At 46.3% G+C, this 26,460-nt stretch overlaps 1 protein-coding gene across 1 annotated transcript in view; it reads right to left on the bottom strand.

The window, feature by feature from the left end:
* The window catches only part of LOC126526021 (glycine receptor subunit alpha-2-like), a 29,877-nt gene extending 4,692 nt beyond the window's left edge, over positions 1–25,185 (bottom strand). The window contains exons 1-7 of the mRNA XM_050174024.3: positions 24,870–25,185; positions 21,211–21,284; positions 9,154–9,221; positions 7,182–7,411; positions 3,727–3,809; positions 2,263–2,418; positions 950–1,134 (exon numbers count right to left, since the gene is read on the bottom strand). Of these exons, the coding sequence (XP_050029981.1) occupies positions 950–1,134; positions 2,263–2,418; positions 3,727–3,809; positions 7,182–7,411; positions 9,154–9,221; positions 21,211–21,284; positions 24,870–24,979 (906 nt within the window). The 5' untranslated portion in view covers positions 24,980–25,185. The remainder of the gene's footprint in view (positions 1–949; positions 1,135–2,262; positions 2,419–3,726; positions 3,810–7,181; positions 7,412–9,153; positions 9,222–21,210; positions 21,285–24,869) is intronic.
* Between the last annotated feature and the right edge of the window lie 1,275 nt (positions 25,186–26,460).

Genomic DNA, 26,460 nt, shown 5'->3' on the forward strand with positions numbered 1-26,460 from the left:
AATGCTTATTTCTCTTATCAAAGTGCGCGAAATGTCTTTATCAACGCCGCTCTTAGAGCCGGTTGACGCCCACTGCGGGAATCCAGTTGACGTCATCCTAGCAGTCATGAGATCGCACAGCCACCATAAAAATAAGATGATGGGGTTTTACGTGCCAAAACCCTGATTTGATCATGAGGCATGCCGTAGTGGGAGACTCCGGAAATTTGGACCACCTGGGTTTCCTTAACCTGCACCGAAAGCTCAGTACACGGGTGCTTTCGCCCCCATAGAAATGTGGCGGCCGTGGTCGGGATTCTTTCTTGCGACCTCGTGCTTAGCAGCCCAACACAATACCCACTGAGCAACCACGACGGGTACACAGCTTGCACAGTGAAGGTCCACTAGGTCAACTGCTTACTTCTAGGAGCGTCGTGCACTTTTTAATTGGGATACTGGCATGGCGTCCGTTACCTAGCGTGAACACTCCTTAGGATAGCATTGTTGCATATAATGTTCCCTTCTTGTGTGTCCTTCTACACTTCCCCATAGGAAGTCACGCTCGCACTTCCTTATTTTCATAATTCACTCTATATGACAGAAGCCAGAAGAGACAAATTGCAGATGGCACTGCGCTCTCGTGAAGTGGCATCGTTCAATTCAACGGCTGTGTTTCTACCACGAACGCCACCAAGTTTTCTGCCAATTTTAGTTCAAGATGAGTGAATGTAGCGCTTGACTGGAGGCCGGTGCTCTTTTATTATCGATAATTTTCTGTTAACTCTACAAAGTAAGTTTTCGCAATCAAAGATCTCATATGTAAGTTAATCGTACTTCGCCTGCTTGCCTTCTTGCCGTCACTTTCTGTGTGACAATGTCTTCTCCTCCTTTTTCGTCTGTTTAGTAACGCGGGCGTTTTCAAGATGGCGCAATTTGTGCACGCGAACGTGCGAGCGCGTGGACGGCATACCTGCGTGGTGAGGGTCAGTATGGCGGTCACTCCGAGGGTGATGCGCCCCTGCACCGCGTGCACGTCGAGCCAGAACGAGAGCCACGACAGCACCACCACCAGGCCGCTCGGGATGTAGGTGTTGACGATGGACGCCGTCAGGCGGCGCTCGAAGGTGAAGTTCGCCAGCAGGTGCGTGTAGTTTTCTGTGCGGGCAGGAAAATTATTACTGAGACGATGGACGTCCAGAGGGCAATGCCTCCTTTACTTGATGCCTGCCGCGTCGCTAGTTTTCCCATTGGAGCGGAGATTCCTGTAGTTCAGGGTAGTCGCGGAGAGACGGCGCTCGCTACCGAACCCTACTTTCTCTTGCGGAGGAAGTGACGATTACTAGGATGGCGAGCGTTCGACCAATGGCTTAACGAGAGACCGCGAGTCCTGCCTCCGGGATCGCGACAGACGCCGCTAAAATCACTTTCAACGAAAGTGTTTTGTTGCTGAGAGCGTGGGATTCCTAAATAAATAATAAAAAAAACAATGCGTACAGCCCATATCATAAATGCACCGAGGGCAAAAACGAACGGATCGTGACAACCGCAGGATAAACTGAAGCGGAAGAATTCAAGTTAACGCGCTAGAATCTGTGCGTCAGTCATTTCTCATTGCAAGCCGTGCGAAACATGCAAGAATGTTGGTCATGGAGTATAAACTAACTTGATCGCTGACATTGTTAGGGACCCGACGTGGTCCAATCAATTCGTTGCCCATCACCATGGCGTTCGGCATGGTCCCATGCGCAGCTCCAGGCGTACAACCCCACTATTTGAAAGGGGCAGCGACGCGTATATTCAGCGTTGCCGAAATTCTGCTCCCAAGTTACCACATTCTGCGTAATGATGTCACGACACAGTAGCCTTCTGGGAAATTAAGCCGAAACTGGCTGTACATAAGCTACTATATTAAATTATTCACAACGCTCTGAAGCGTGTCGCTACTTTTTCTAGGGTTTACAGCTCCAGGACCTTCATATAGCGCAAAAAAATATGAATAGTCGTAAATTAAATAATCATGTCAGAACCCCTCTAACAACCTTCCTTCGTATTTCTGTCCGTGTCTTCGACGCTCTTTTCTGGCAACGCAGAAAGAACAACGCAAGGGTGACGGACGGTTAACCACGAAATAGGCGGTGTCCAAATCACAACCTCATCGACGGCTCCCTCGGAGCAACGGAAACCGACCTTGGAGGCCATGCTTTTGAGTACTGCAAACGCCGGAAGCCATTGCAGGAGACAGCCACGCATCATTTGGTCACCATGTTTGCTCGTAACGCTCACCTCCGAGGAAGTTCTCGCTGTAGCGATGCACCTTGGGCCGCTTGATCCGGAACTGGAGCGGTTCGACTCGCTCGACGAATTCGATGGCCCGACTTTCCCCTTGGTCGTCCACATTGCCGTCCCAGCTCAGCTCCGTGATGGAGTTTGGCGTGGCGACTGAAATCGGACGTTAACGTCTTTTTAAAAAGAAATTTTCGAAGTTATCTTGTGCGCTATTGGTGACCTCGACAACAAGTTTCTCCCGAAAGGCGAAGCATCGATTGCAATGGCAAATTAGCAAACAACCATACGACGGATCGTACTTTTATCAGCCGTATAAACTGGTAAACATTCGTTTACTAACTAACTTAACAAGAATGGTGTAAGCGCGCACAGCAAACATGAATACATCTGACTCGATGACCGCGGACACACGCTGTCAAAACGCTGGCGGGAGGAATCGCGGCAGCAGCAGCGAGTGAAGTGACCTTCGTGCTGTCGATCGCTTCGACGCAAACTGTGGAGCGGCGAGAACACTCGGTACGCACAAAGCTACGAGCCGTCGACGTACCTGGACTCTGCCCCCAACGCAGATCGCTCTCACGATACGGCCGCACGACCGCGCACAGCCCCGACATACGCAGTTGCAGCTGGAGTAGAACGCCCCCCCCCCCCCCCCGGCCCTACCCACCCTCCGGTGCCTCGCAACGTTGGGTGCGTCGCGCGCGGCGGAAGACTGCGCGCTTCGTCGCCGCTTTCCACCGAACGTCGGTTCCCCTCGCAGGCTTTCAGTCGCACTTATAGCGTAGGGCACGCGGTGACGGTGTTTTCGCCATTGCACTTTATACGGAACATCGCGGCGACGCCGACGACAATGGCGGGAATGCGCCTGGAGGGTCCATATATTTGCTATCGCAATAAAAACATCTTGTTGGCCACTATTTGTACCAAATAACTTGTTGCGGTTTCTTTTAGTTGTATATATCATTAGTCAATATTATAAATTTCGCAAGTCACTATGAAAAAGACGCCAAATAATAAATTAGCAGGGGTTTCCTCGAAACATTCTATTGAGGGATGATCAATTTCCTACTTATTGCGCAATCGTTCTTGCACCACATAAAGAAAGCCTGCGTATGAAAAGAACGACTAGGCGCGTAGCCACGTCTTCTCAAACCTGCCAAGCAAGAAAAAGCAAACTGCGCTTTTAGCATAGTGTGTTGTTTACAATTTTGCGTGTGCGTACAGGTTTGATGCTACAAGTGGAGGAAGTCTGTCGAAGTTGATTTTCAACAGAAAAAAAAAGGACTTTGAGCCTGGAGGAGGGGTAATTCTAATTTCTACATTCAGAGTTAAAACAACCAAAATAGTTTGCAATGACAGGACGGCTGGGCCGATGGATTGCGCGCGAAAGCTAGACGGTACATAGTTTTTCATTTTTAAGCGACAATAAACACTGGGAATATCGTTGGGCGTCGCGCTTACGCAGCGAAACCTTGAAGTGGCAATGCTGGATGTCCATCGGGTACTTGTGGAACGTCATGAGGCACCGAACTTGGAACAGGTACCTGCACACGATGATGGACCGCAGACTGTAAATTGCTTGAAGACGCACTTAGATTATAAGTTGAAGTGAAAAAGCTAAAAGTGAAAAGTGAGTAATTGAGCGATGCCTTAACACAGGTTTGCTCTAAAACAACCCGCACGTCACGTACACACACACAAACACACTCAAGTGTATATATATATATATATATATTGTATGTGTATGTTCCGCTACGCCTTCGGGCAAAAAGGGATGTTACCCAAGTTAATCGACGGGTTGGTAACCGCCGCCGTTGCACAATTGGTAGTGCATTGAGTAATGCGGAGGTCGTGGGTTCTGCTCCCACCGCCAGCCAGCTGTCTTTTCGTGCACTTTCATTTCCCTTTTCTTTATTATTTTCTACATTTCAATTGTTTCAACCGCAGCTAATTTCCCTGCAACTTTCCTTCACTTTATTGTCTGTTGCCTTTGTTTGGTCATGATGAACAAAAATCGAGCCCCTCGGCTATCCTTATTGTCTCTTGTTTGTTTATCTATCTATCTATCTATCTATCTATCTATCTATCTATCTATCTATCTATCTATCTATCTATCTATCTATCTATCTATCTATCTATCTATCTATCTATCTATCTATCTATCTATCTATCTATCTATCTATCTATCTATCTATCTATCTATCTATCTATCTATCTATCTATCTATCTATCTATCTATCTATCTATCTATCTATCTATCTATCTATCTATCTATCTATCTATCTATCTATCTATCTATCTATCTATCTATCTATCTATCTATCTATCTATCTATCTATCTATCTAAGTCTCTCTCTCTCTCTCTCTCTCGCATAGGGTTTCATACGCAACCCTATGCCACTTAAATAAGTAGGCAATATTTGCAAACCGCGATGAAAGAGTGTGTGTTTAGTTGTAGAGTCACATACATGCCCTCATAATATCGTTTCACATAAATTGCACTTAATGGAATATATTTGCAAAAATGTACTGCTTTATAACTGGTATCTCCGTAGAACAAGTATCCTTGGACGTCATCTCTTATTTCGATGAACTTTCTTGCCACTGCTTTATATCTCGTATTCTAGTTGCGTACAAGTTCCATTAAGTGTCAGAATCACAATATTTTATTTCTGGATAAGTTTTATTAAGTGTGGGAAGCACAGTATTCCTGCTTCGCCTGCGCGTCGGCTGCTACAGGACGGCTGCTAGAACGCACAGGCTGCAGGGAATTGGCGACCCCGCGTGCAGCAACTGCGCCGATTTGGAGACGCTCGACCACTTGCTACTTCGCTGCCCTGCCTTCGATGTGGAGCGCACGGACTTGTGTACAGTCTATCGGCGACTGGGACTGACTTACGATACGGCGACCGCGCTGCTATTCCCTGCAGCCCACTCGTCCATCGTGAAGCACGCTCTTTCGGCACTGCTAGACTACTGCAATGCGACGCACTTGAGAGCGCGGCTCTGAGCCCCGCACTCACATTTTTTTTCCCCCTTGCCACGTTCGACCTGTCTTTCTCTCCTTCATCTTTTTCTTCCCATTGCCCCTTCCCCGTGCAGTGCTGTTGAGGTGTCCTCCTGTGAGAGACAGTTACGGCGCTGCACTCATCTCTTCCGTTTCCTTTCCTAAAATCACTTCACACACACAGTTCCAGATAAGGTCTTATAAGCGAGCATATTTGCAAGTATGTTCGGCTAAAACGTACGTGGAACAAGATTAAAGTAACGCTACGTGATAGAAATTAAATCAGTTTAGACTAATAAAGTATTCTTTCAAAGCCACATTTTCCTAACTTCCCAATAATGGGTTTATTACATCAGAAGAAGCTGAACGTCAAGGCTCAATTTTTTTTTTAATTTTGCCTCGGAGCCGCAGCGGCAAGGCGACTCTTCACGGTCTCCTGGCTCTCCGAAAACGATGCCAATCTGAAGTCACCATATGCCGGCATTTAAGTGCATACAACACCACAGCAGCGCCAGATTTCGCTTTAGGAAGTAATGCAGTGAGAAACACAACACCTGCCAGCGCGCGCCCTTCTCGGGGGTCATGCATTCACACTCCGCAAATAGTTTTTGAGAAGAGTAGTATCTTATTCGGCGGAGCTTTCCGGCATCCCTGACGACCCAACAATATAGAAAAAGAAAATTGAGAAATTTAGCAAAAGCGGGTGGGAATAATGCACTCGCAAAATTAGACGCAGTTGGGTCCGCGCCTGAGTTAACATCCGGGATACACATTTTACGTAATCGCTTCTTCGTTAAAGTCCAGACGGATCGAAAATACGGCGGCAGATTCAACGCCACCCTGTTGGAATCTACGTACAGTCAAGCTTTGTTTAAGCGCATAAGGGGTGCCGAAACCTGCATTACTTCCTTCGATCGTTATCACAGTGTCAGGTGCAAGGTCGTACGAAACGTCCTCGCCGCAATCGCCATCGTCCATGTTACGAGCTTTCCAAGTGCAGACCCTTCGCATCCGGTCCGATGCGCGCGCAAGTGCTCCCGCACACCCGTGCTAAACAATGCGTCACGCATGGCGATCATCTGGAAGGGCTATAGTTGTGAATGAATGAATGAGGCTTTGTTATGAATAGACAAGATACAGTACAAGGGGATACTATACAGGAGGAGGTGCCGAGGTCAAATACTGTTATGGGACCTCCTGAACAGCGTATAAGTAAAAATATAAGCAACAGTTGCAACAAATAATGTAACAAATAGCAAACATAGTATTGGTTTCGGTTTGGCAGTACTACTACAAATCGACTACAGACATGCTAGAACGAAAGTATAATAATTATTACTACATTTGACCAATTACGGAAGTAACTGTAACGCCATTATGAAAGTAAATGGATAATGAGACATAACCAACAGAAGTTCTTTTTCCGTAGCTTAAGTATTAACAAATGTAGCAAAATTCTATCCTTCGTTGGAAAGATGGAATTACGCGTGCAACTGTGCCCTTGTGGTTAAAGCACCGGGCTGGTGTGTACCGGTTTCCGAGGTTCGACGCCATCATTCGTCATGTGAGTAGCATATCCAGCAGCGCCACGCGGTAAGGAAAGTCCGCTAGGGCTGGCAAAGAAATCGCTTTAAAAGCAAGTGTACCCAAACACAGCTTCGACTAGGGCTATAGTTGGTATGGCATCTCTCTGCTTGCTGCGCTCTACTGTTATACGAAGGGCAAAAAGGAGGCATTATTATGACATGCAATATCGAACAATAAACAGTTGAAAGTTCGCGCACATGTGTGTCTGTCTGTTCTTTTGTCCTTCCTATAGCAGTATAGCGCAGCAAGCAGAAAGAAAACAAGGTAACCCCCCTCCCGATTGGGTTATCGAGAAGACTGAGGAGAGTTCGAAGTGGCCTGCCTCGTGAGCCTGTGCACCGATCCGTCACGCGCAATCTTGTAGGCGACGCTGTCCACCGACTGTCGGAAGATGCTGCTCCTCTTGGTGTTGGAGAACACCACGTCCGGCGCCCACATGAGCCGGGCCACGCGCCGAGGGACCGACATCCGGCGCCACCTCTGAGCGAAGGGACTGCTGCGCAGGCGGTCGTCGCGCCAGCTCTCCTCGATGTACGTGTGCAGGCGGAAGTCCTGAGAAATTGGGGAGTGGGGGTCGAAAGGGAGGAGGAGGAGGAGGAAAAAAACTTTATTTAAGGCCACCACTAAGGCCCAGTAAAGTGAGCGCTTGCTCCGCTAAGGCCCGTTGTTGATGCGCCGAGTCCGAGTGAAGCCAAGCACTCCGGGAAGGAGGAGAAGGGTAAGGAAAACTAGGAGAGGTAATGGTAGCGTTACATGAGTACAGAATGCGTTCTGTATCTGCCCTTATCTCGGGACAGTTGGGGCAGTGAGCTGTGCTGCGAAGGGGGAACGGGGGCCGACATTTGAGGCTGCACGGGTGCGCTCGAGGAACGCTCGGTTTCTGCCTACTGAGGGCTACGCTACGTTAGGAAGTGTGAAGACCGGTTCGCTGTCGGGCATGAGGGGGCATCTGCTGAGGGCTTGCATCGTACTTGACACACCGCTAAGAAGGCAACGCAATAGCAGATCTACGAGAGTGCACAGGCAGTGCGCGCTTCATTGGAACTCCGTGTATGTATGTATGTATGTATGTATGTAAGTATGTATGTATGTATGTATGTATGTATGTACGCACGCACGCACGCACGTATGTACGTACGTACGTACCTACGTATGTATGTATGTATGTATGTATGTATGTATGTATGTATGTATGTATGTATGTATGTGCGCGCGTGCGCGTCTGTGTCACCGTCAGCGTTAGTTTTGCAATGACGGACGTCAAATAACGTGCGGTGCGCACGAAGTTGTGTTCCCTCTTGGGAATATATGTATAGATGTACCGATTCCTCGCCGCGGAGAGCGAAGCTGGGGGTCTTCTCTGACAGTAGGAATAGCACAAGGATATATTCCTCCATTCCACTAGTGATGTATCAGTACGTTCTCCCCGTTCACTCCCTAGTTTAGGGTAAGGAATGGTAGGGATATTCCGCGCAATTACTAGGTTCAGCTAGCTGCGAACATGATGGAATAGAAATTGTGGAGGAGGGGGAGGTGCTGATGGTGGGGCCTTGTAGCAGGCGCCAGATTACAGCCTCTTCCTGCGTTATGCGCGCCGGTGTGGAGGGAGGAATCTAAATCTCCACCCTTGTTGATGAGCGATGATTTCTGAGTGCTGGTTAGGTATGGCAACACATTTGGGACGCTCGTCTGACCTGCTGTGTGTGCGGCACCCGGCGTGCGTAGGCTGCGGCTACGGCGTGGGCTTGGTGATTTCAAGCCACAGATTCGTGTCCGGCGCTGCAGATGAGCTCCGCTTGTGGACCATGTGGATCAACAAATTCAGCTTCCACTAAATCCCGAGTTTGCTGCACGTACAGTCAGCTACAATATTATGGAACACGACATATGAGAAAAAAAAAGAAAAGATTAATATCTGCACAACCTCACAACGCAGCCTAGTGTTCGCATTTACAGCCTCTACCAGTATGGTTGAGCAACATTGTGACTTTCGGTTTTACTGACCACTGTTACAGGCTGCTCAGAAATTGAGCATTTTCTGAGATTCCGTGGTCCGTAAATTTTCGTGGTTGACTGTACTTACATTGTAGAGTGATCGCCGAAAATTGCGGCATACTTTATAAGAGATAATGACACGGCAGTTGTGCAATGTCCCTGCATTGAAAGAGTGTGAACGCGATAATCAGGAGTAATGGTTAAGCCCTGTTGTGTGTGTGCGTGCGTGCGTGCGTGCGTGCGCCTTGTCATTTAGCTCTATACATTAGGGCCGACTACAGGTGTACTTATAAACTTACCATTCTTTCTTCGTTGATGTCGTCGACGTCCACAATCTTCATCGAGACGTTCACTAAAACAGCCATGCCTGCAAGTAAATCGAAGTTAGTTGTATTGCAAGATAAAAGCTTACAAACTATAATTAATGTCTACGAGCCCACGGCGCGTGTAGATTATAATACTAGGCTAACTTACAGCCTACGCAAAAAGATGGCTGTGATCATCACAGCTGCAGAAAGCAGCATACGAACTAATAAAAGCTAGTAGTTTCATGCACAAGTAACATGTTACGAGTCATGACGTGGCCGAAGCACTTAGTAAACAATCTGTCGTGTTGCGAATTAGGCGGTCACTCGCAGATTTGCTAGAGATTCTTACAATGCCAGTTATGTTTCCATACAGTTCGGGAACGTCCCGATTTTCTATAGTTCTCCTAATGTCACTGATAGTTCATTTTTGCTATGTGGAGGTGTCATGAAATTGTAGTTATGCGCTAGCAATGATTATAAACATTGTGGAGTTCATAGTATCCGTATTAAACTTATATTAATCTTACAGATTGGAGTGACTACTACAACGGGGAAAGGCCGCAAACCTGCTTGTACGTCTTGCTATTGGCGTTATCGAAGAAGAAAAAGAGTGTTCAAGTTGAGGTGATGATGTTCTTTACGACACGATGACATCCACAAATGTCCAAGTATGTCCTGGCGTTGTTATGCCGATAATAAAATCACATTACCTTCCCGTAGCCTGTTTGTACAGCGCAGCCTTTTATGTTAGGGATTGAGAAATGAATAAGTGCTGCAAATTGAAGTTTCAGTTTCTTTCTTTTCGTTTTTTTTTACAAACTTCCTTCTTCGACTTAGGTTTTGACAGTAGAAGAAGCTTCTCTTTATAAAAATATTTCAGCTTCTTGCGTCATCAGATAATCACGCTCTATAATGCTGCAAACGTGAAGTAGAACTACATTATGAGCAAAAAACAACCCCAGGGGGCGTCGTCGAGAAAGGAGAGGAGGGAGAGGTGACGGCGACGACAGAGGCTACCGGTTTGGTAGCATGTACCGTGACTCCATTTCAAAAAGTATCTTTAAATCATCATCATCATCAGCAGCAGCAGCATCATCAGCATCATCATCATCAATATTTAACAACAAGAACATCCTAATGATTATATTCATCATATTATGACCATTCTCCAGTACTTACTTTCTTCCATGTTTACTTATATATGATTTTAATGCAGTTCAATTCGTTGCTTTAGAAAGCGCATATTTATAAATAACAGGAGGTCCCGATACATTGACTATGGGACCTCCTTCTGTATATTATTTGTTTTTATAACCTGTAATCATTAATGAATAATGAATAAAATATAATATCGGGAATATAGCAAATCACGGTAGGTTTCTTTCCCTTAGCAGACGATACGGTGACATCGTCTTTTTTTTCTTTTTGTTGTCTGGAACGGACACTGCAATCTTTATGACCTGTCTCAATGCAGCGGTTTTGTGTTCGATTTCGCTCGGCTGCGAGTAATTTCCGTCTAGCGAGGTCGATCGTTGCAGCCGTGGGCAAATATCAATAGAGCCTCTCGGGCAAAAGCCAATTCGCTTTCCCGACTCTGATCGCTGATTTTCCCATACATTTATGGGCACAGTCGTGCGGTTGACTTGAGTCAGAGCTACTTTCTGAGCTGTTTTTTCAGTGCAATGTCCTTGACGTCATCTCCTATGATAACGCTTAGCGAAATCGCGATAATCGTGGCTTCTGTAATAGCATACTTAATTTTTTTTCGTACTGTGGCAGGAGCATCTAGTGCATTGTAACAGTTTGTTACGAGTTTGTGACGTACTTTTAACTAGACGCGCCAGGACAGTTTCCAGTTATATTTTGTATAATCGATAAATGAACAGCAATAAGTAGCAACTGCGTAGTAACGGAGAGTATGATGTGCACTTGACCAACCCGGGAGATACCTAGACTGAACAAATCTGTGAGTCTGGCTACTGAAGTTTGCATTTAAAGTTCGCGATGTTCCAGAGGCATTGCAGCGTGTTTTGTGTGGCTGAAATTGATTATTTATCAGAGGGACAATCGCTGAAGGCTACGCTCTATTCGTTCTGCGACTCGAGCTTGCCTCTGCGGGACATCCTTGGCCTGTGGAGATATACGGGTCACGCATTGGGTGCAACGAAAGCGCTTCGAGAATTGTTTAGAACAGCAGTTCTTAATGAGATGTCATGATCACTTTGACTGTGTGTACACTTTTGCGAACGTATGTGTCATTTATGCGTTTGTATGATGATCTGTGTACGTAACCGTTTGTACCCAAGATCTGGAAGGGCATGCCATGACGTCATTCAGGTAAACAGATCCAGCGTTTTGTGAAAGGCCAACGAACTGAAAACATAAGGGGAGTTAGTTTAAAAGATTATTCGTCTAGAAATCTACCGATGTTTTCTGTGTGCGAATATGCATACTTTTGTTGTTGTGGGAGCAATTCACGCCGAAGGACCCGCTGGTGTTCCTCAGTTTGAATCCCCCACACCAAAACAGACCAGTTAAGGTTATCGCCACGTGACCTCCTGCTCTGACACAGTCTCTTATGCAGCAAGTGCTTACTACACGTGAGAGGCGCCATAGCGCAAAATACGTGGTGCCACTCGGATTTTTTTTATTTTTATAATTTTCTCGTATGACAAAAGCTCTGTTCTTGGGCATGAATGACGAATTCATTATTACAGCAGCTTAACTTTCAATCTACCTTGAACATTCTTATTTATGGTCCCTAGTAAAGGCAGCCCTTCTCTCTCTCTGAAAAGTTAATTAATGAATTAATTCTGGACTTTTACGTGCCACTATGAAAAGTTCCCTAGGTCGACAATTTTTCATCCCCTGCAAGCAAACTGCCCATGAAATGGCAACAAAGCCACGCCGACCTTTAAGTACTGCTGTTATATCTTAGAAGCAAAGCGCATAATGTCTGCATCTCATGCACAATGAACTTCAGGTATGGCGATAGGTCCGTAATACTGCGGAAATACACCAGGCAAAGGGTAACAATACCACATATAAAATGAAGCCTCCCACAGAGATCATGTTTGTCATTTTGCTATTTGATAGGGAAGTTTTCAGTATCTTTCAGAGCGCTTTGGGTAACAATATCATAGGAAAGGTGTCGCTCTCGTGCTTTTTTATTTGTGAAAAAGTTTTCTGGCTAGCTGGCTGGGTCTCTCAACCTGTCACTGATAACCTGGTGAGATTTCTTCGCCACCGTTTCTCCTGAATTCAAGATACACGTACTCATGGATAGCTCGTGGATCACAAATTGGGTCCTAATCCAGTTAACTTCGCAGAATGTGCCGTTTCGTTATTTTCGTAGCTGCTCACGCACTTATGCGATAAATGCTTTACCGCTGCAATACTCCCATGTCTACACATGTTGTTATCATTTGATCAGTTAATATTCTTTTTGTGTATGTGACACCGGCGCCAAAATAGCTGTGGATGATTCCAGCCTAGTCCCGCAAAGCATCAACTTGGAAAGGTTGCGACAGGGAGAAATGTGCCTGCACACTTTTTATGAAGATGGGCCCAAGTTTCTGCTAGTTTCCTCCTTTATTTCTTTTAATAGTAGCACCCGAAGGCTCGCCAGAAACTCTCACATATTGCAGTACGTAGAAAAAGGAATCACAGAAATTGAAGAAGGGAATTGAGGCCATTGGAACAAGAAGCCATTTAATGCACCTCTACAAATGCCTGTACGCAGGCCAAATATGGTGTGTCAATACCCTCTCCGAGACACTCTAGCTGAAAGCTAAAACGTCCCAGTCAAGACGAAATAGCTGTCTCGGCGTTGAAACTCGGCAATTTTGAGCAAATGTGACAGGTCTTTTTTCCTTCTTTTTCTTTTTGACAGCAGCAGGCCATCTCCAAATCACAAGCCTCGGGCTCACCCCGTATTTTAACCTTCCGTACCCACATACGATGCAAGCTCGTTGAAGGCGGAAAAAAGAGATCGTACATTTTCCATGCAGACGCAAACACAACAACGCGGAACCATAGACACACACACGCAAACTGAGGTACAGACACACGTGTGCCTAACCTTAACTTCCCGCAAAGTACACGTAAACCACGCGCTCGGCCTTGAAACTTTTCTTTGACTACTTCTTTTCTCTTTCCCGCACGCCGCTTCTTCGACCGCTTTCCAAACCTCAGTCTTCTTCCCAATCGGTACCGAAGGTACGTGTCGCCCCCCCCCCCCCCCTCCCTGCGAGAGAGTGCGCGAAGAATGCAAAAAAAAATATTTAAAAGAGAAAAAAGAAGGAAACGGTCCCGACGAGAGAAATGCTCGTTGGCGACGCGTCATCGATTTCGAAGTCGGTTTCGATCAGACGCGAAAAGAGCGTCCCGAAAAAGACGGTGGACTTTCCCGTCCTCGCGCACGTCCCTGTCCCCGGCACCATAGTGGGTCACGGCTTCGCATCGCTCGCGTGTCGGCTCGTGGCCAAGTTCAATCAATGCGGGCCCGAGAGCGCGAGATGCTCGTTTGCTGCCCGTCGCGTCTGGCCTTTCTTTTCTTTTCTTTTCTTTTCTTTGTCTTTTCTTTTCTTTGTCTTTTGTCGAGACAGGTGCCTCCTCCTTTGTGCCGGTGACGGTCACGCGATGGCGCAACCTACGCATGGGACTTTGGCCCGTGAATGTGGGCTCAACAACGCCGCAGCTTGAGCGTTCGCGTTCAATACGTCGTTATTGCAGCCCTGCGTAGGCTTCGTTGTCGAAATAATTCTTTACGAAGCCTGCTGACGCAGGTACGCTTGCGTAGTTGAGAGTTGGGTCCTGAAGGTGGGCGCGCGCTTACGGCAATACGGGTTTGTTACTATTGAAAGCTAGCGCGGACCACCAGATTAAATGCCACGCGCTCGCTTTAGAACAGCGTGGTATAAATTCCCGTGCTACCCCGAGTGCGTGATGCATATGTTAATCAATTGATCAATTAATTAAGAAACTCAGAGACGTAAACAATTTTACAGCGTAGCTGTTAAGGGCTAGTTCCCCCAGGATCGTGTCCGTGTGTGGACACGAAACTCTCCATACGTGGGCCGATGCCGAAGATAGCACAATGCCGGGCCGACCCGCAATGGAGGCGCAGTTCGCCATTAAGGGGCCCACGTACACAGCTTCGCTGGTCAACCTTCTTCACAGAGTAGAAGGGTGCTGAGAATGTTTCTGCATATATTGACGCCTTCGGTTGGGTTTTGCAAAAAAAAAAAACGCCATCTGTTGTGCTGCTGTTTGAGAGTAGATGACGTGCCAACGGGTCGTGCATGACCGCTGCCCAATACCGTGCTGAGTACACCCGAATACAGGATGCACTGTTGACGAGCACTTGGACAGCGTAATCTGCATTCTCAGGCGATTTACCACGTCGACGACTGTCCTGAACACTACTTCAAGTATACGGGATCACACACAATCTGCGGTCTATTTGTGGACTGTGGTGGTGTCTTGACTCCGATCGGCGCGCGTCTAAGGTTTGGATTCCGGTCGGACTAACTACCGTTCTGGTGATCCTCGCGTGCTTGTGTGCGTGTGTGTGTGTGTTTTTTTTATCTTGTTTCTCTTCAACGTATATCACAACGGTAGTAGCATGCCAGTCCTATGATAACCTCTTCTATCATTATTAAAGAATAAGAAGTCAGCGTGCACCCGGGTAAACTTAAAATACCAATTAACACACACATTTGTTTATATACGTTCAGCTTGAAACCAATTTTCTCCTCATTATCATCATCTATTCTTTCTCTTCGTCCTCTCTCTTGATTCGCTGCACCTCTTAACAAAAAACACGCAGCAGACTTCAGGAGGCCGTCCTGGAGTGGGCTGAGGGGAATAGAGGAGGCCTACTTCAAGTAGTTCTTCCCCCCGCCCTCTATTCCGTTGCCCCCTTCATTTTAATAAGGGATAAATCAAGTTTTCATTCATTCATTCAGCAAAAAACGTCCCCTGCAACCTTCAGCCAATGCGGTGCAGAAACGCACCGACCACAGCATCGAAAACCTTGGAGGCCACAAAGCTCTCGCTGGCTTTTCAGCCTTAGTCTTGTCTAAGGCTAAGGCTATTTAGCCGTCTAGAGCGAGTACTGGAGCACCGCCATGGGCCTTCGGCCACTGTAGCATTGCCTGCTCTGGCCTCCGAAATGCGCGTGCAGGTGCTACCGCTCTCGGAGTCTACGTAGCGCACAAGACCCCGCACAAATTGCCAAGCGCGAAACTTTCGTAGCTGGCATGCCGGGCTCCCAACTACCCGTTGCCGCAGTAGTGCGAATTCTATATTTAGTGGCCCTGACGTACAGAGTGCTTTGTGACGTTGAATATCGCTGTAAAATGAAGAACAACACAGGGGAACGCACACCACCAATCCATTTTGGAGCTTCCAGCTCATCGCACACTTTTGACACTGTTCTCATTCTTTTTTTTTTTTTTTTTGCAGCGTATGATGTTGGTGAAAGTGGGGATGAGTTTATGACCTGATGGTGACTTGAAGACTTTAAAAAAAAGGCGGCGATACACACACACAGCAAGCAAAGAGAGAAAAAAATGAGAGACGTTACAACCAAGGGGTTTACTGTATTTAGGCAGCCAAGAAAGTAAAAGAAAATAACATTGCTAAATCGCGCATCAGGATGCGAAAGTCAAACTGAAAAACGGAAAGACTGAAAGGTTCATGTTCCCTAACAAAAGTTTATCTCCCAATTACAAAACTTCACTTAGGTGCTACTAGAACCTTTCGTTGCCATCTTTATTTTGCGAGAATGAATAACGCCTCACACCAATTAGCATGAAGAAAGAAAGAGAGAGAGATAAAAGCAAAGGAAAGACAGGGGGGTTAACAAGGGAATATATCTGGTTGGCTACCCTGTACTGGTCACTGGCCTAAATGGCCAATGTCGCTACACCGCAATAATGGGCTGGTTTTTACAGCGAAGCTGTATATGCATAGGCGAAACGCTCGCAGTCCGACCACAGAAACCCTCCGGCGGTTCGGCCCGGCGAGGCAGAGCAGCGACAACGTCGACGTGGACATAAATAACGGGGCCGCATATTTCAGCTTCGCCGGCTTACCATCTGTACGGAGTGCAGATGGGCGGTGCTTTTTTTTGCTCTCTCTTATTGTCAAATTCAATATCAATTCCTTTTTACTTTCCTTTAAATGAAAAGAAGGAGCGATCACTAAAGTGGCTACATTTAGTAGTTTGAAGGGATGAATGCCCCCTAGACACGACGGCAATCGACCGTTTACAGACAAATAAGTATGTACAGGCATAATGAAGGATTACGAGGTACAATGGTAAATACAAAGAAAGGTACAATAAAAAAATTCACCGACTGTTATGAAACTCCTTAATGCAAAATTTGAGCGCAGCTCTCTGCGCGTTGTCGTTTCGCGATGTATTGGGTGGCGCGGATAATGTGCCGCGTGCGGCACGTTGCAAATGGAGTGCAGTGTGGCGCCACTGCCTCGCTTTTCGGGAGATCGCGAGAGATAGCGCGTGGATGGCGAGAGGGCGCTATTGACAGCAGCCGCCGCAGACAGACCTGCACTCATGCAGCGCTTTCTTTCCCTATGCCTGACGCGCGCTACTCTGGCGCCATCTCGTAGCTGTCGTCGCCACAGAGCCCGTCTTGCGCGGCTCTACGTTTTTCTCCTCATGGTTCCGCTGCAACCTCCTCCTCCGCTTTCCTCCTCGCGCTCTTATTGCTGTCGCTATTCTTCATCACAAGCTGCACTCCGCGTCCGCTCTTTCTTCCTTCGCTGTGCTCGTTCGCTCGCTTACGAGGGACGCTGAGGCACGCCGACGCTGAATGCAGGAACGGGTGCCTAAGAGCGCAACACTAAGAAAGCTTATTATAACTTTAGATTGCCTTATTTTAGCTCGTCTCTCGGTCGATCCCCTTTAATTTTTCTTTACCTCGTTACTCCTGCGCAGGATAGCCAACCGATATGTACTATGAACTGGCTAGCCTCCCTGTCTTTCCCCGCGACATTGATACGCCTGATCGTAGTTATAATTTTTATCAACTATTTCCAGCTTGCAGTCATACTGGCATATCAAGGGCATGAAGTAGGTCAAGCGAGATCTAAATTGACTGTTGACTGATGTAAAATGTCAGCTGTAAAAAAAAATTGTTTGCAATGCCTATAACAACAGTTTTCTTTTTTGCTTGTAAAGATCATGCTTTCGTGAATGTTTTTCTTGTTTGATACATTTTTATTATATTGTGACAATGGAAACTTTGTAGCAACGTTGATCTGTGCTCGATATGTGGATCAGCCCGTGAGTGTTAGGACATTTAGAGAGCAGTAAAACAGCCTGCTGCTCGCACCTCTAATGCCTAAGCGTATTATGGCTGCGATTCCCAGCCAAGCACTGCCACACATCTGCAAAGAAACGTGTCTCTCACCGCCGCCGCACACTTGAATCACAGCATTCTTTTTTTCGTTTATTTGCTGCAAGTGGTGATGCTTCAGACAGTGCTTTCATGGCATTCGAGGCGCAGTCACACGGCAGTGGCGTGGCATTGGTGCATTTTAGGTAAAGCACGAGGAGCTCTAGAATAGCTCATGAGGCATGTCGCCTCCACGTTCGCCGTGCGGAATTCGGAAATCCTGTACACGACTGGAACGTGCCATCTTCATCTACAGCGTCCCCTGGGGACAGGACAAGTGCGTATGCAGCATAGAGGGTAGCGTTCATCGCTGAAAACTTTGCGTAGTCGACATCAGTAGTGTTTTTGTTTGTGATCTGGCAATTCAGAGCGCAGCTGCGCAGCAAGAGTAAACTACCTGAATATACAGAGGCTATGCTGTTCCACTGCCGCCGTGATACCACCGCGTGGTTAACAGCAAAGATTTAACTTGGTGTACGAGGATAAATACGACACTAATGTTCTCCCAGGACCCTGAGAAACAAGTTGGAACGAAATCTGAGTCACGAAAACTCTGCTATTATACTTACGCCAGTCAGATCGTATAGAGAATGTTTCCCAAACATATTATCTTGGCTCGAATAGCTTATTTATTTCTAGTTTGTTTTGTTTTGGTGTGTTTGGTTTCTTTTATATTCTCCTCATCTTTATGTCAACTCAAACACTTCATCTGAAGTAGCAAGTCCTGCTTATAGTACCGCTGACACTTTCAGCTTCCATTAAACACTTCTTTCTTTCATTTTCTTTCTCTTCGTCGCAGCAATAACGCAAAACCCGGCATGGGGAAAATACAGACGGGTCTCCCACTAGTCCTAATTTACCTTTTGCATTTTCGTTGCTTTTCCTGAAGGCCAGCCTATATTTGCATAGGGTTTCCATATGCATATCGTCATGATCGGGCTTTCCCGAAAGTGGCTTTGCTTGTTGCACGTGTTTAGCTTGCGGGTACTATCCTTCAGGCGACCTCGAAACGTGGACTAGTATCTACTCGTTGTATTGACTCGCTAGGTACGCACGTGTGCGTGCCAGGCACACGCAGCTCCAATCTCGCATGTATCGATGTGGAAACCATTACGCAGCCTTATGCATATATAGATATGCGAGTATCATTTTCGGCATGTAGGTTCCCAGCGTTCATTATCTTGCCTTTTGCATTGTAGATGACTCCTCGAAACTACATCCCCCATGGCAACGGCATTATGGCGTTAAAGGGATACTAAATAGAAAAATGATTTCAGCTGCATCAGTAAATTACCTTTCTACGACACCAAAAACACCGCTCTTACCCCGATAAGACGCTTGGTAAGCCAGAAAAAGTGCAAGGACGAAAGACGAGTGGCGACGCTTCCTTGAATTTCCCGCACCTGGTCGCTGTGACGTCATGGATTTTGATGGCATTTTCTAGGATCTTCTTAAACATATATCGGTACAAAATGACTACATTGTGTTCTAAAGGCACCGAATGTTAAATATGACAAGTTTCGGGCACCTTGACTCAGCGAACGCGGCCCAAATGCGAAAACATAGTTTGGAATCCCTGACGTCACACTGACGTAGCGGCGTCGGGTTTCCGGCGCGAAATTCAAATACTGATGCAGCGACCTTCATTTTCTCGTCTAATAATCAAACTATTATTTTGAAATGACTGCCTGTAGGGTCCTCAAAGAATGCTTCATGTGCCTAACTGATTCATAGTTTCGCTTTAGTGTATCTTTAAAGAGTAGGATGGGCGGTTGCTTGGAGGGCAGCAACCCTCTCTCACTCTCTTTCTGGCGCTGTTTCTCACTTGCACTTGCATTGCAGTGTCCTTCACATCGTGCAATGCCATGCAATGACGTTATGGTGGTCACCACGTTTTTTGGCAGTGCGCGGAGCGGAAAAGCTGCGCCTTATGGCGATCCACTTTTCTTGAGCCATTCTTCGCTTACGGTGCGGAAGCTGCGAACAAAATGGAATTGCGGCGTTCAACGTCACGAGACTGCACAGCGTGCACGTAGTGGTTGAGGGCTTCGGATTAATTTTTTTACTGCCCGAGCTCCTTCAACGTGCACCCAAACCGCAGCGCACGAGTTTGTTTGCATTCCCTCTTTGTCGGAACGCGGCTGCCGCGGCCCGGGTCGAACCCGCGACCTCGTGCTCGAGCTGCAAACAGAACTACAAGGAACATGACAACAGGACGCGACGTCACGTCAATTCTCCCCTAGTAGAAAGTACGGAGGTCGCAGTGGAGTTGGAAGACTAGGCGACACCTGTGACTCGTGCTGTAGTCGCAAGAAGGTCAATCTTGCGGGATCGGACGCTCGATATGAAAGAAATGCCCCAAGTATGGAAAGGTGGGTGGCGGCGTCATGTTGAGATCAGTGACGCCACAGTTTTTTTTTTCCCAGCGCCTGGCTGTGAGTCGATAAATTTTGACGACGAATAATTCTGTTGCACTGCAACTTAACCGAGGACATATCGGGAATTTTTTTCTGCACAGTTGCACCAAAATATAAACTGTAGTAGAAGCCAAACACCTTGAAAATATTTCCACCATCATGTCATCACTTGTACCGCGGTTTGAACGCGAAACTTGAGAGGAAGTTGCAGTTTCCTTTTTGCCTTATTAAGCAGTTCTTTAGCAGTAATGTGTCAGCCTCGGTTGATCTATCACCCTTATTTAGTGTTTCTGCTTGGCGCTGGGTGCCGAATTCACGAGTCTTTTCGTTCATAAACGATACTCGCCATTGTCTTTCCAACTTGGCTAATTGCATGCCCAGCATCATGATTGGCTATAATTTGCTCCTACGAGCAACGCTCGCGTAAGAAGCTTTTCTGATTCTGGAACTCGGTGCATAATTTAATCACGGGGATCTCTGCGCGATGACTCTGGTCCCTGCAAAGCACTATGGGTGACATCCCATCTAGCTCGCCCGTTCATACTAATCAACTCGCTGTAGTTGGCTGCTGACCGCCACAATTTGGCTCTAGGAAAGCACTGCTGTTCAGTAGTTTCTTTAATGAACTATTTGTTTGGTAGGTCATCCACAAGAGTCACGTACGTTCTGATTCCAGCATCCGCCTATTTATTTATTTATTTATTTATTTATTTATTTATTTATTTATTTATTTATTTATTTATTTAACATTCTTTCAAGGCCCGAAGGCATTACAGGAAGGAGAGGGTGAACATAAGAAAAAATTTGCGCAAGATACAAAGACATATTCAACGTGGCGTTCCATGAATGGTGGTTTTGAAGCTGCCGGTATCCAGGGTGGCTGCGACGGTGGCAGGAAGGTGGTTCCAATCTTTGCGTGTGCTAGGGATGAATGCATTGCTTCAAAGTTTAGTACATGAAGACGGCACACGAACTTTGAAACTGTGCGCCAGAGCGAGATGATATGTATGACGGTTGGGTGATAAGCTGTTGTTTCAACAAAGAGTTGTGGTGGTAGATTTTATGAAAAAGCGAAAGGGGGCGGAAGCATCTACGACGGAAAGAAAGTTCTGGCAAGTTAAGTGTTGTTTTTTGCCCTTAATAATAATACTAATGTGCCCTTGAAGAAAAAATTGTTTTGCGCTAGGTGACTTGTTGGTACATACCGTCGACGACCGGTGGCTCCGACTTGCTGTAATTGGAAGGCAGGAAGTTGTTCCATACTTCATCGGAAGAACATCTGCGCAAGCAAGGTTGGAGTGCCCAGAAAAGTTATTTAGGAGACCTGCAGAACGCCTGCAAATGTTTTTTGTTATAAGTATCTACATGGGGCACACTATGTACCCAATGGCCCTGCAACTCTGGCCGACTAATGAACACGATCTCTTCGAAAATAGCCAAGTCGAAAGCACATACAAAATGATCACGTCAAAGGAAATAGGGTTTTTGGCCACAATAGTCTTAGGCAATCTATCGACTTCTCATGGTTAAGCCTGTAAGCACTATGAGTAGGCTGCACGAAATGCCTAGACGATTAACGGACCACCTAAACACACTTTCACAAAGGAATACAACTTAACGAATGACTAACTGCTGATATAAAAAGAAAACAGAAAAAGATACCTTTGTATCGAAATCCATACATAGCGAAAGATAAAGGTTAAAGTAAGTGAACTCGCCAAAGACCTCGAGTGACGCATAGAAAATAAATAATTATTTGTCAGAAATAGCAAACGCGCATTTAAGAACTAATTTTGCCGCCCTTATAGAATATTGTTCCACCATTCCTGAAATGACAGAAATACGCTTGCTTTCCGTTATGTTCCGCTTTTAATTTTAATCTAAAGCCGTTTTATCAATGGTCTAGCCGTCATTCTAGTTTAGGGGCATTTATCCAAGGAAGCGCACTGCAATATCTAAAAAACGGCGCTTCTTGTGACGTGGGATTATTTATGAATTACAGCAGCTTCATTTCCTATACAGTCGAGGTCCTTTACAACGAACACCTCTACAACGAAATGACGCGTGTAACGAAGGAATAATTTTGTCATGATTCTGTTGTGAGCTGTGTGCTGCGCGACTTCTACGCCGAAGGGACCTGTATAACGAATGATTTCGGAGACCCCAAGCACCTCTTTATAAAAGCGTTCGATTGGGCCACATTATTGATAACCTCAGTATACACTGCAACGAAGTGGAACGCAATTGTTGTTCGTTTGCGCTCTCAATTCGCGTTTCAATTCAGGAAAACATGAATAACCAAATTCTTAACTCATGTTGTGTAACAAAAGGGTGGTGCCGTCGCTTCCTGAAATTCCATTATGTTTCATCGCTTCTCACACTGTTTATCTTGCTCTTAGTATTACAGCACTATACATTGCACTATACCAATGCTGTATCATGTACAATATAACACATTTCTGTAGTGTAGCAACGTAAATTAAGTCCTTTATTATTTACGTTGCAAACTCGCGCTATTTGTCCGCGTTGCCTCTACTGGTATGTAGACGGGTGCTTGAAGTACTTAACGTGGATCTCGGCTTTTACGGGGCCCTCGCCTACACCTAGTTTCGATGGACTCAATTATTCTATTAGCTTACCAGTTCGAACAATGTCACACTGCTAAAATTTGGCGCGAAACACAAGGTGCGTGGGATCAAAAGAAGATATAGCGTGCCTTTTGCGCGCTTTGAGCTGGAGCTCCGCCTTCTGATCTGAAGTTCTGCCTTCCGCATGGCACGACGGGGAGCCACATTTATTTGACCCCTATGGCTTGGGGTAACCTTTAACAGTGCGTGCTCCTACATCATCTGAATGGCAACAAGTCCATATTGGGAAGTTTCTGGCTAGAAAGAGACAATGGCGCACCTTCTGTGTGATTGTCGTCGTTTCAGTGCCCAAGAAAAAGTCCTCAGCACCATGCTCGACAAGATTGACAACCGTCCCCTTACGAAAGCCAGAATTCTTGGACCCTGGTCGGCACGAACTGCTTTAAAAGTGTTAGTGTGCCTTTTGAAAGAAATGGGACTCATTGAAAAACTATAGAATGTGCGAACTGGCGCTTTCCCTTTATTCTTTTTCCTCTTCTTCTTCTTCTCTTGTTTTGTGATCTTTTCTGCCCTTACCCGATTCCCCTGGGCAGAATAGCTAACCGGACACTTAATCTAGTTACCCTCTCTGCCTTTCACATCTTGCTATCCTTCCTTCCTTCCTCCCTTGAGCTGTGCAAACTTGAAATTCATACCCTTTCTCAATATTCCGTGTCTGATCCCTGGCATGGCAATGTTTGTCCATATCCGAGGTGCAGCACGAAGAGTAGGCCCAGTCAGGAGACAGGTTTTCTCCTTTCGCCTCTCTTCATGGGCATTTCTTGAAATGTCCGAATAAAAACGAAATCTAAAATCTAAAAAATAGTCCAATACGTAAGTAGCCGGACTTTCTGCGCGGCCAATTCAGTTCGATTTTATTTGCCAGTTAGAAGCGCATGGCAAAAGCGCATGGCAAAAGCCATGCACTTCTAGCCTGTTCGTTGAGTTACTAGGTCTGTGGACCCTTTGATATACGTTTGTGGTTGCGTCATATGCATGAGTTCCTAGCCCGGCACTCACAAGTGCGAGTATTTGTGCACTACAGATTCGAATCGCCAATGTTGCATCGTAGGTGATTTTCACATGAAACACCGATCTGGCAGAAGCGCGTTGCGGAGCACGTGCACTGACGTCACTCTATACGTCACACTACAAACGCTCATCGATGCATAACGAAGAACTTGCCTGTCATTTATTTGTTTCTGTTTATTTGCTATAGTACACACCACGTGAAGGATAATACAGCTGTTCAGATTTTTGTTTGTTTTGTTTGTTTTTTGTTTGTGTGGCGCATGACTGGAACGACAAAAAGATGTGCGGCCACATCCATAAAGCTTTTTTTTGTTTGGTATGAACTGTTTGCATTTGTCTAGCTGCCTTCGCTAACAAAATGTCCCCCATCACGATCGCTTGGCACTGCACAACTGTTCTCCCACCCGCCGTGGTTGCTCAGTGGCTATGGTGTTAGGCTGCTGAGCACAAGGTCGCGGGATCGAATCCCGGCCACGGCGGCCGCATTTCGATGGGGGCGAAATGCGAAAACACCCGTGTACTTAGATTTAGGTGCACGTTAAAGAACCCTATGTGGTCGAAATTTCCGGAGTCCTCCACTACGGCGTGAGGCCACCGTTCTGGCAACCACGAATGATGACAGCGAGCAGCGTGATAGCTAGGCGATTGGCGCATCCAGGGCTAAACATGGAACCCACTTAGATAATATGAATTTAGCGAAAGCGAGCACTGAAAACTGAATTGACAGACCTACAGAGCTGCAGTTCCGCTGGCAGTCAAGTGCTCAATTAGAATGCAAAAGCTCAATGCCTCATCGCAAACGGCTCAACAATGACCAAGGAAGTGAGATCTGAGATGCGACTGCCATACAGCAATGTAACCATGAGAACAATCGAAGCGAAAACTAAAGCAACTATATGGCAGCAGTCGCAGCACCAATAACAGCAGCAATTGCGACAAGGTGTGTAGGAGTTACATCAACTTCGGCAATAGGCGCAGCTCCAGCAAATTACAAGCGCGAAAAAGAATAGGCGACAACTCTCGTGGCGAGAGGACGCTGTCGTAATGACAACCATGTCAGCTGCCACAGCAAGAATAACAATAACAGCGACAGCAATTTGCACAGGACGTGCGCGAATTGTAGCATCTACAACAACAGGTGTAGCTGAAGCAAAGAAAGCGCGCAAAAAAAAAAAAAATAAGGAGAATAAGCGCCACGAACTCACGTGGTGAGAGTGCAGTTTTGTGCCGTCGCCGCCGCCGCCGCCGCGTCGTTGGCCGTCGCTGCACGGGACAGGCCCGACAGGACAAACCACACGAGGCCAACGCGCGGCATGGTACCACTCGCGACGGGCCGTCGACGGAGCCGCGGCCGCACGCTTCGATCGGGGAGAACGTGGCTGAACTTGCACAACAGGTGGCGTTGGCAGTGCAACGCCGAATGGTGCAGGACGGAGCCGTCGCGCCGAGTGGCTTCATTACCGCGGTGGTATCACCGCATCAGTCAGTCAACCCGTCCGTCCGTCCGTGCGTCCGTCCGTCCGTCCGTCAGCCAGTTAGTTTGACGGATCAGTCAGTCAGTCAGTCAGTCAGTCAGTCAGTCAGCCAGTCAATCCGTCCGTCCGTCCGTCCGTCCGTCAGCCAGTTAGTTTGACTGATCAGTCAGTCAGTCAGTCAGTCGGTGCGGTCGGTCAGATTCTTAGATTAAATTCCGGAGTTTTACGTGTAAGAACCACGATAAGATTATGAGACATGCGGTAGTGCGGGACTCCGGGACTGCGGATTAATTTTGAGCACCTGGGCATCTATAACGTGCTCCCAATTCAGGGTATACGGGCGTTTCTGCGTTTGTCCCCCATAGAAATGCGGCTTCCGCGGTCGGGATTCGATCCCGCGACCTCGTGCTTAGCAGCGCAGCAACTTAGCCACTAAGCAACCACGGCGGATAACTTGAAAACAAAGGTTACGGCGCTAAGTAGACGAGGACGAAGTGAGACACAAATGACATATACGGGCGCCAACTACTTAGCTCCGTAAGCTTTGTTTTTAAGAGGAAGCTATAGCTCGGGCACAACTACGACGCGGCCTATTCAAATACATGTAAAACGCAAAAACGTTTTTCTGAGATAACCCCTGGACTGATTTTAATGAAATTTGACGCATTTGAGAGAGAAAGATAACTTATAGGGACTGTTGGAAACGTAATTTTGATTTAGGGGCTGAATTTAGTTAGAAAAATTCCGAAAATTTTCGAAAAGGAAGTTTGAAAAAAACGTAGAAGCACGAGGTTTACAAATTATTAGCTCTGCACGAAGAACAGATATCGCGGTTCTGTAAACGGCACCCATTAAAGAATTCAAAGCGGACAAATTCGATATGTCAATTTACATCTTACGTGAATTTGTTACGTTGTGTACAAAGGTGCTGCAAAAGTTGTATTTCTATATTACCAAATTTCTTGAGATTCATGTGTAACATAAATTTTGTCCACTTTAGATGTACCATTAGATGCAATTAGCATAATTGTGATATCATTCTTTATTGCAGAGTTACAGAGTTGTGAACATCATAGTTTCGTTTCTTGAAAATATGCGGTCTTTGCCAAATTTTAGTAAAAATTGACAATCTAAATCGAAAATTCGCAACAAACAGACACTAGATTCTGACTTTTTCTTTTAAATTCAACAAACCTCGTCAGATTTGGTGCAGTGGTTGCCGAGAAAAGACGACTTCTACTTTTATGTCTATTTAGACAGGAGTACCGGAGCTAAAGCTTCCGCTTAAGTGATGAGCCAACTAGCTCAAAAACAAGTTTTG

This window comes from Dermacentor andersoni, chromosome 8 (assembly GCF_023375885.2).
Source record: "Dermacentor andersoni chromosome 8, qqDerAnde1_hic_scaffold, whole genome shotgun sequence".
In the NCBI taxonomy this organism is placed as follows: domain Eukaryota; kingdom Metazoa; phylum Arthropoda; class Arachnida; order Ixodida; family Ixodidae; genus Dermacentor; species Dermacentor andersoni.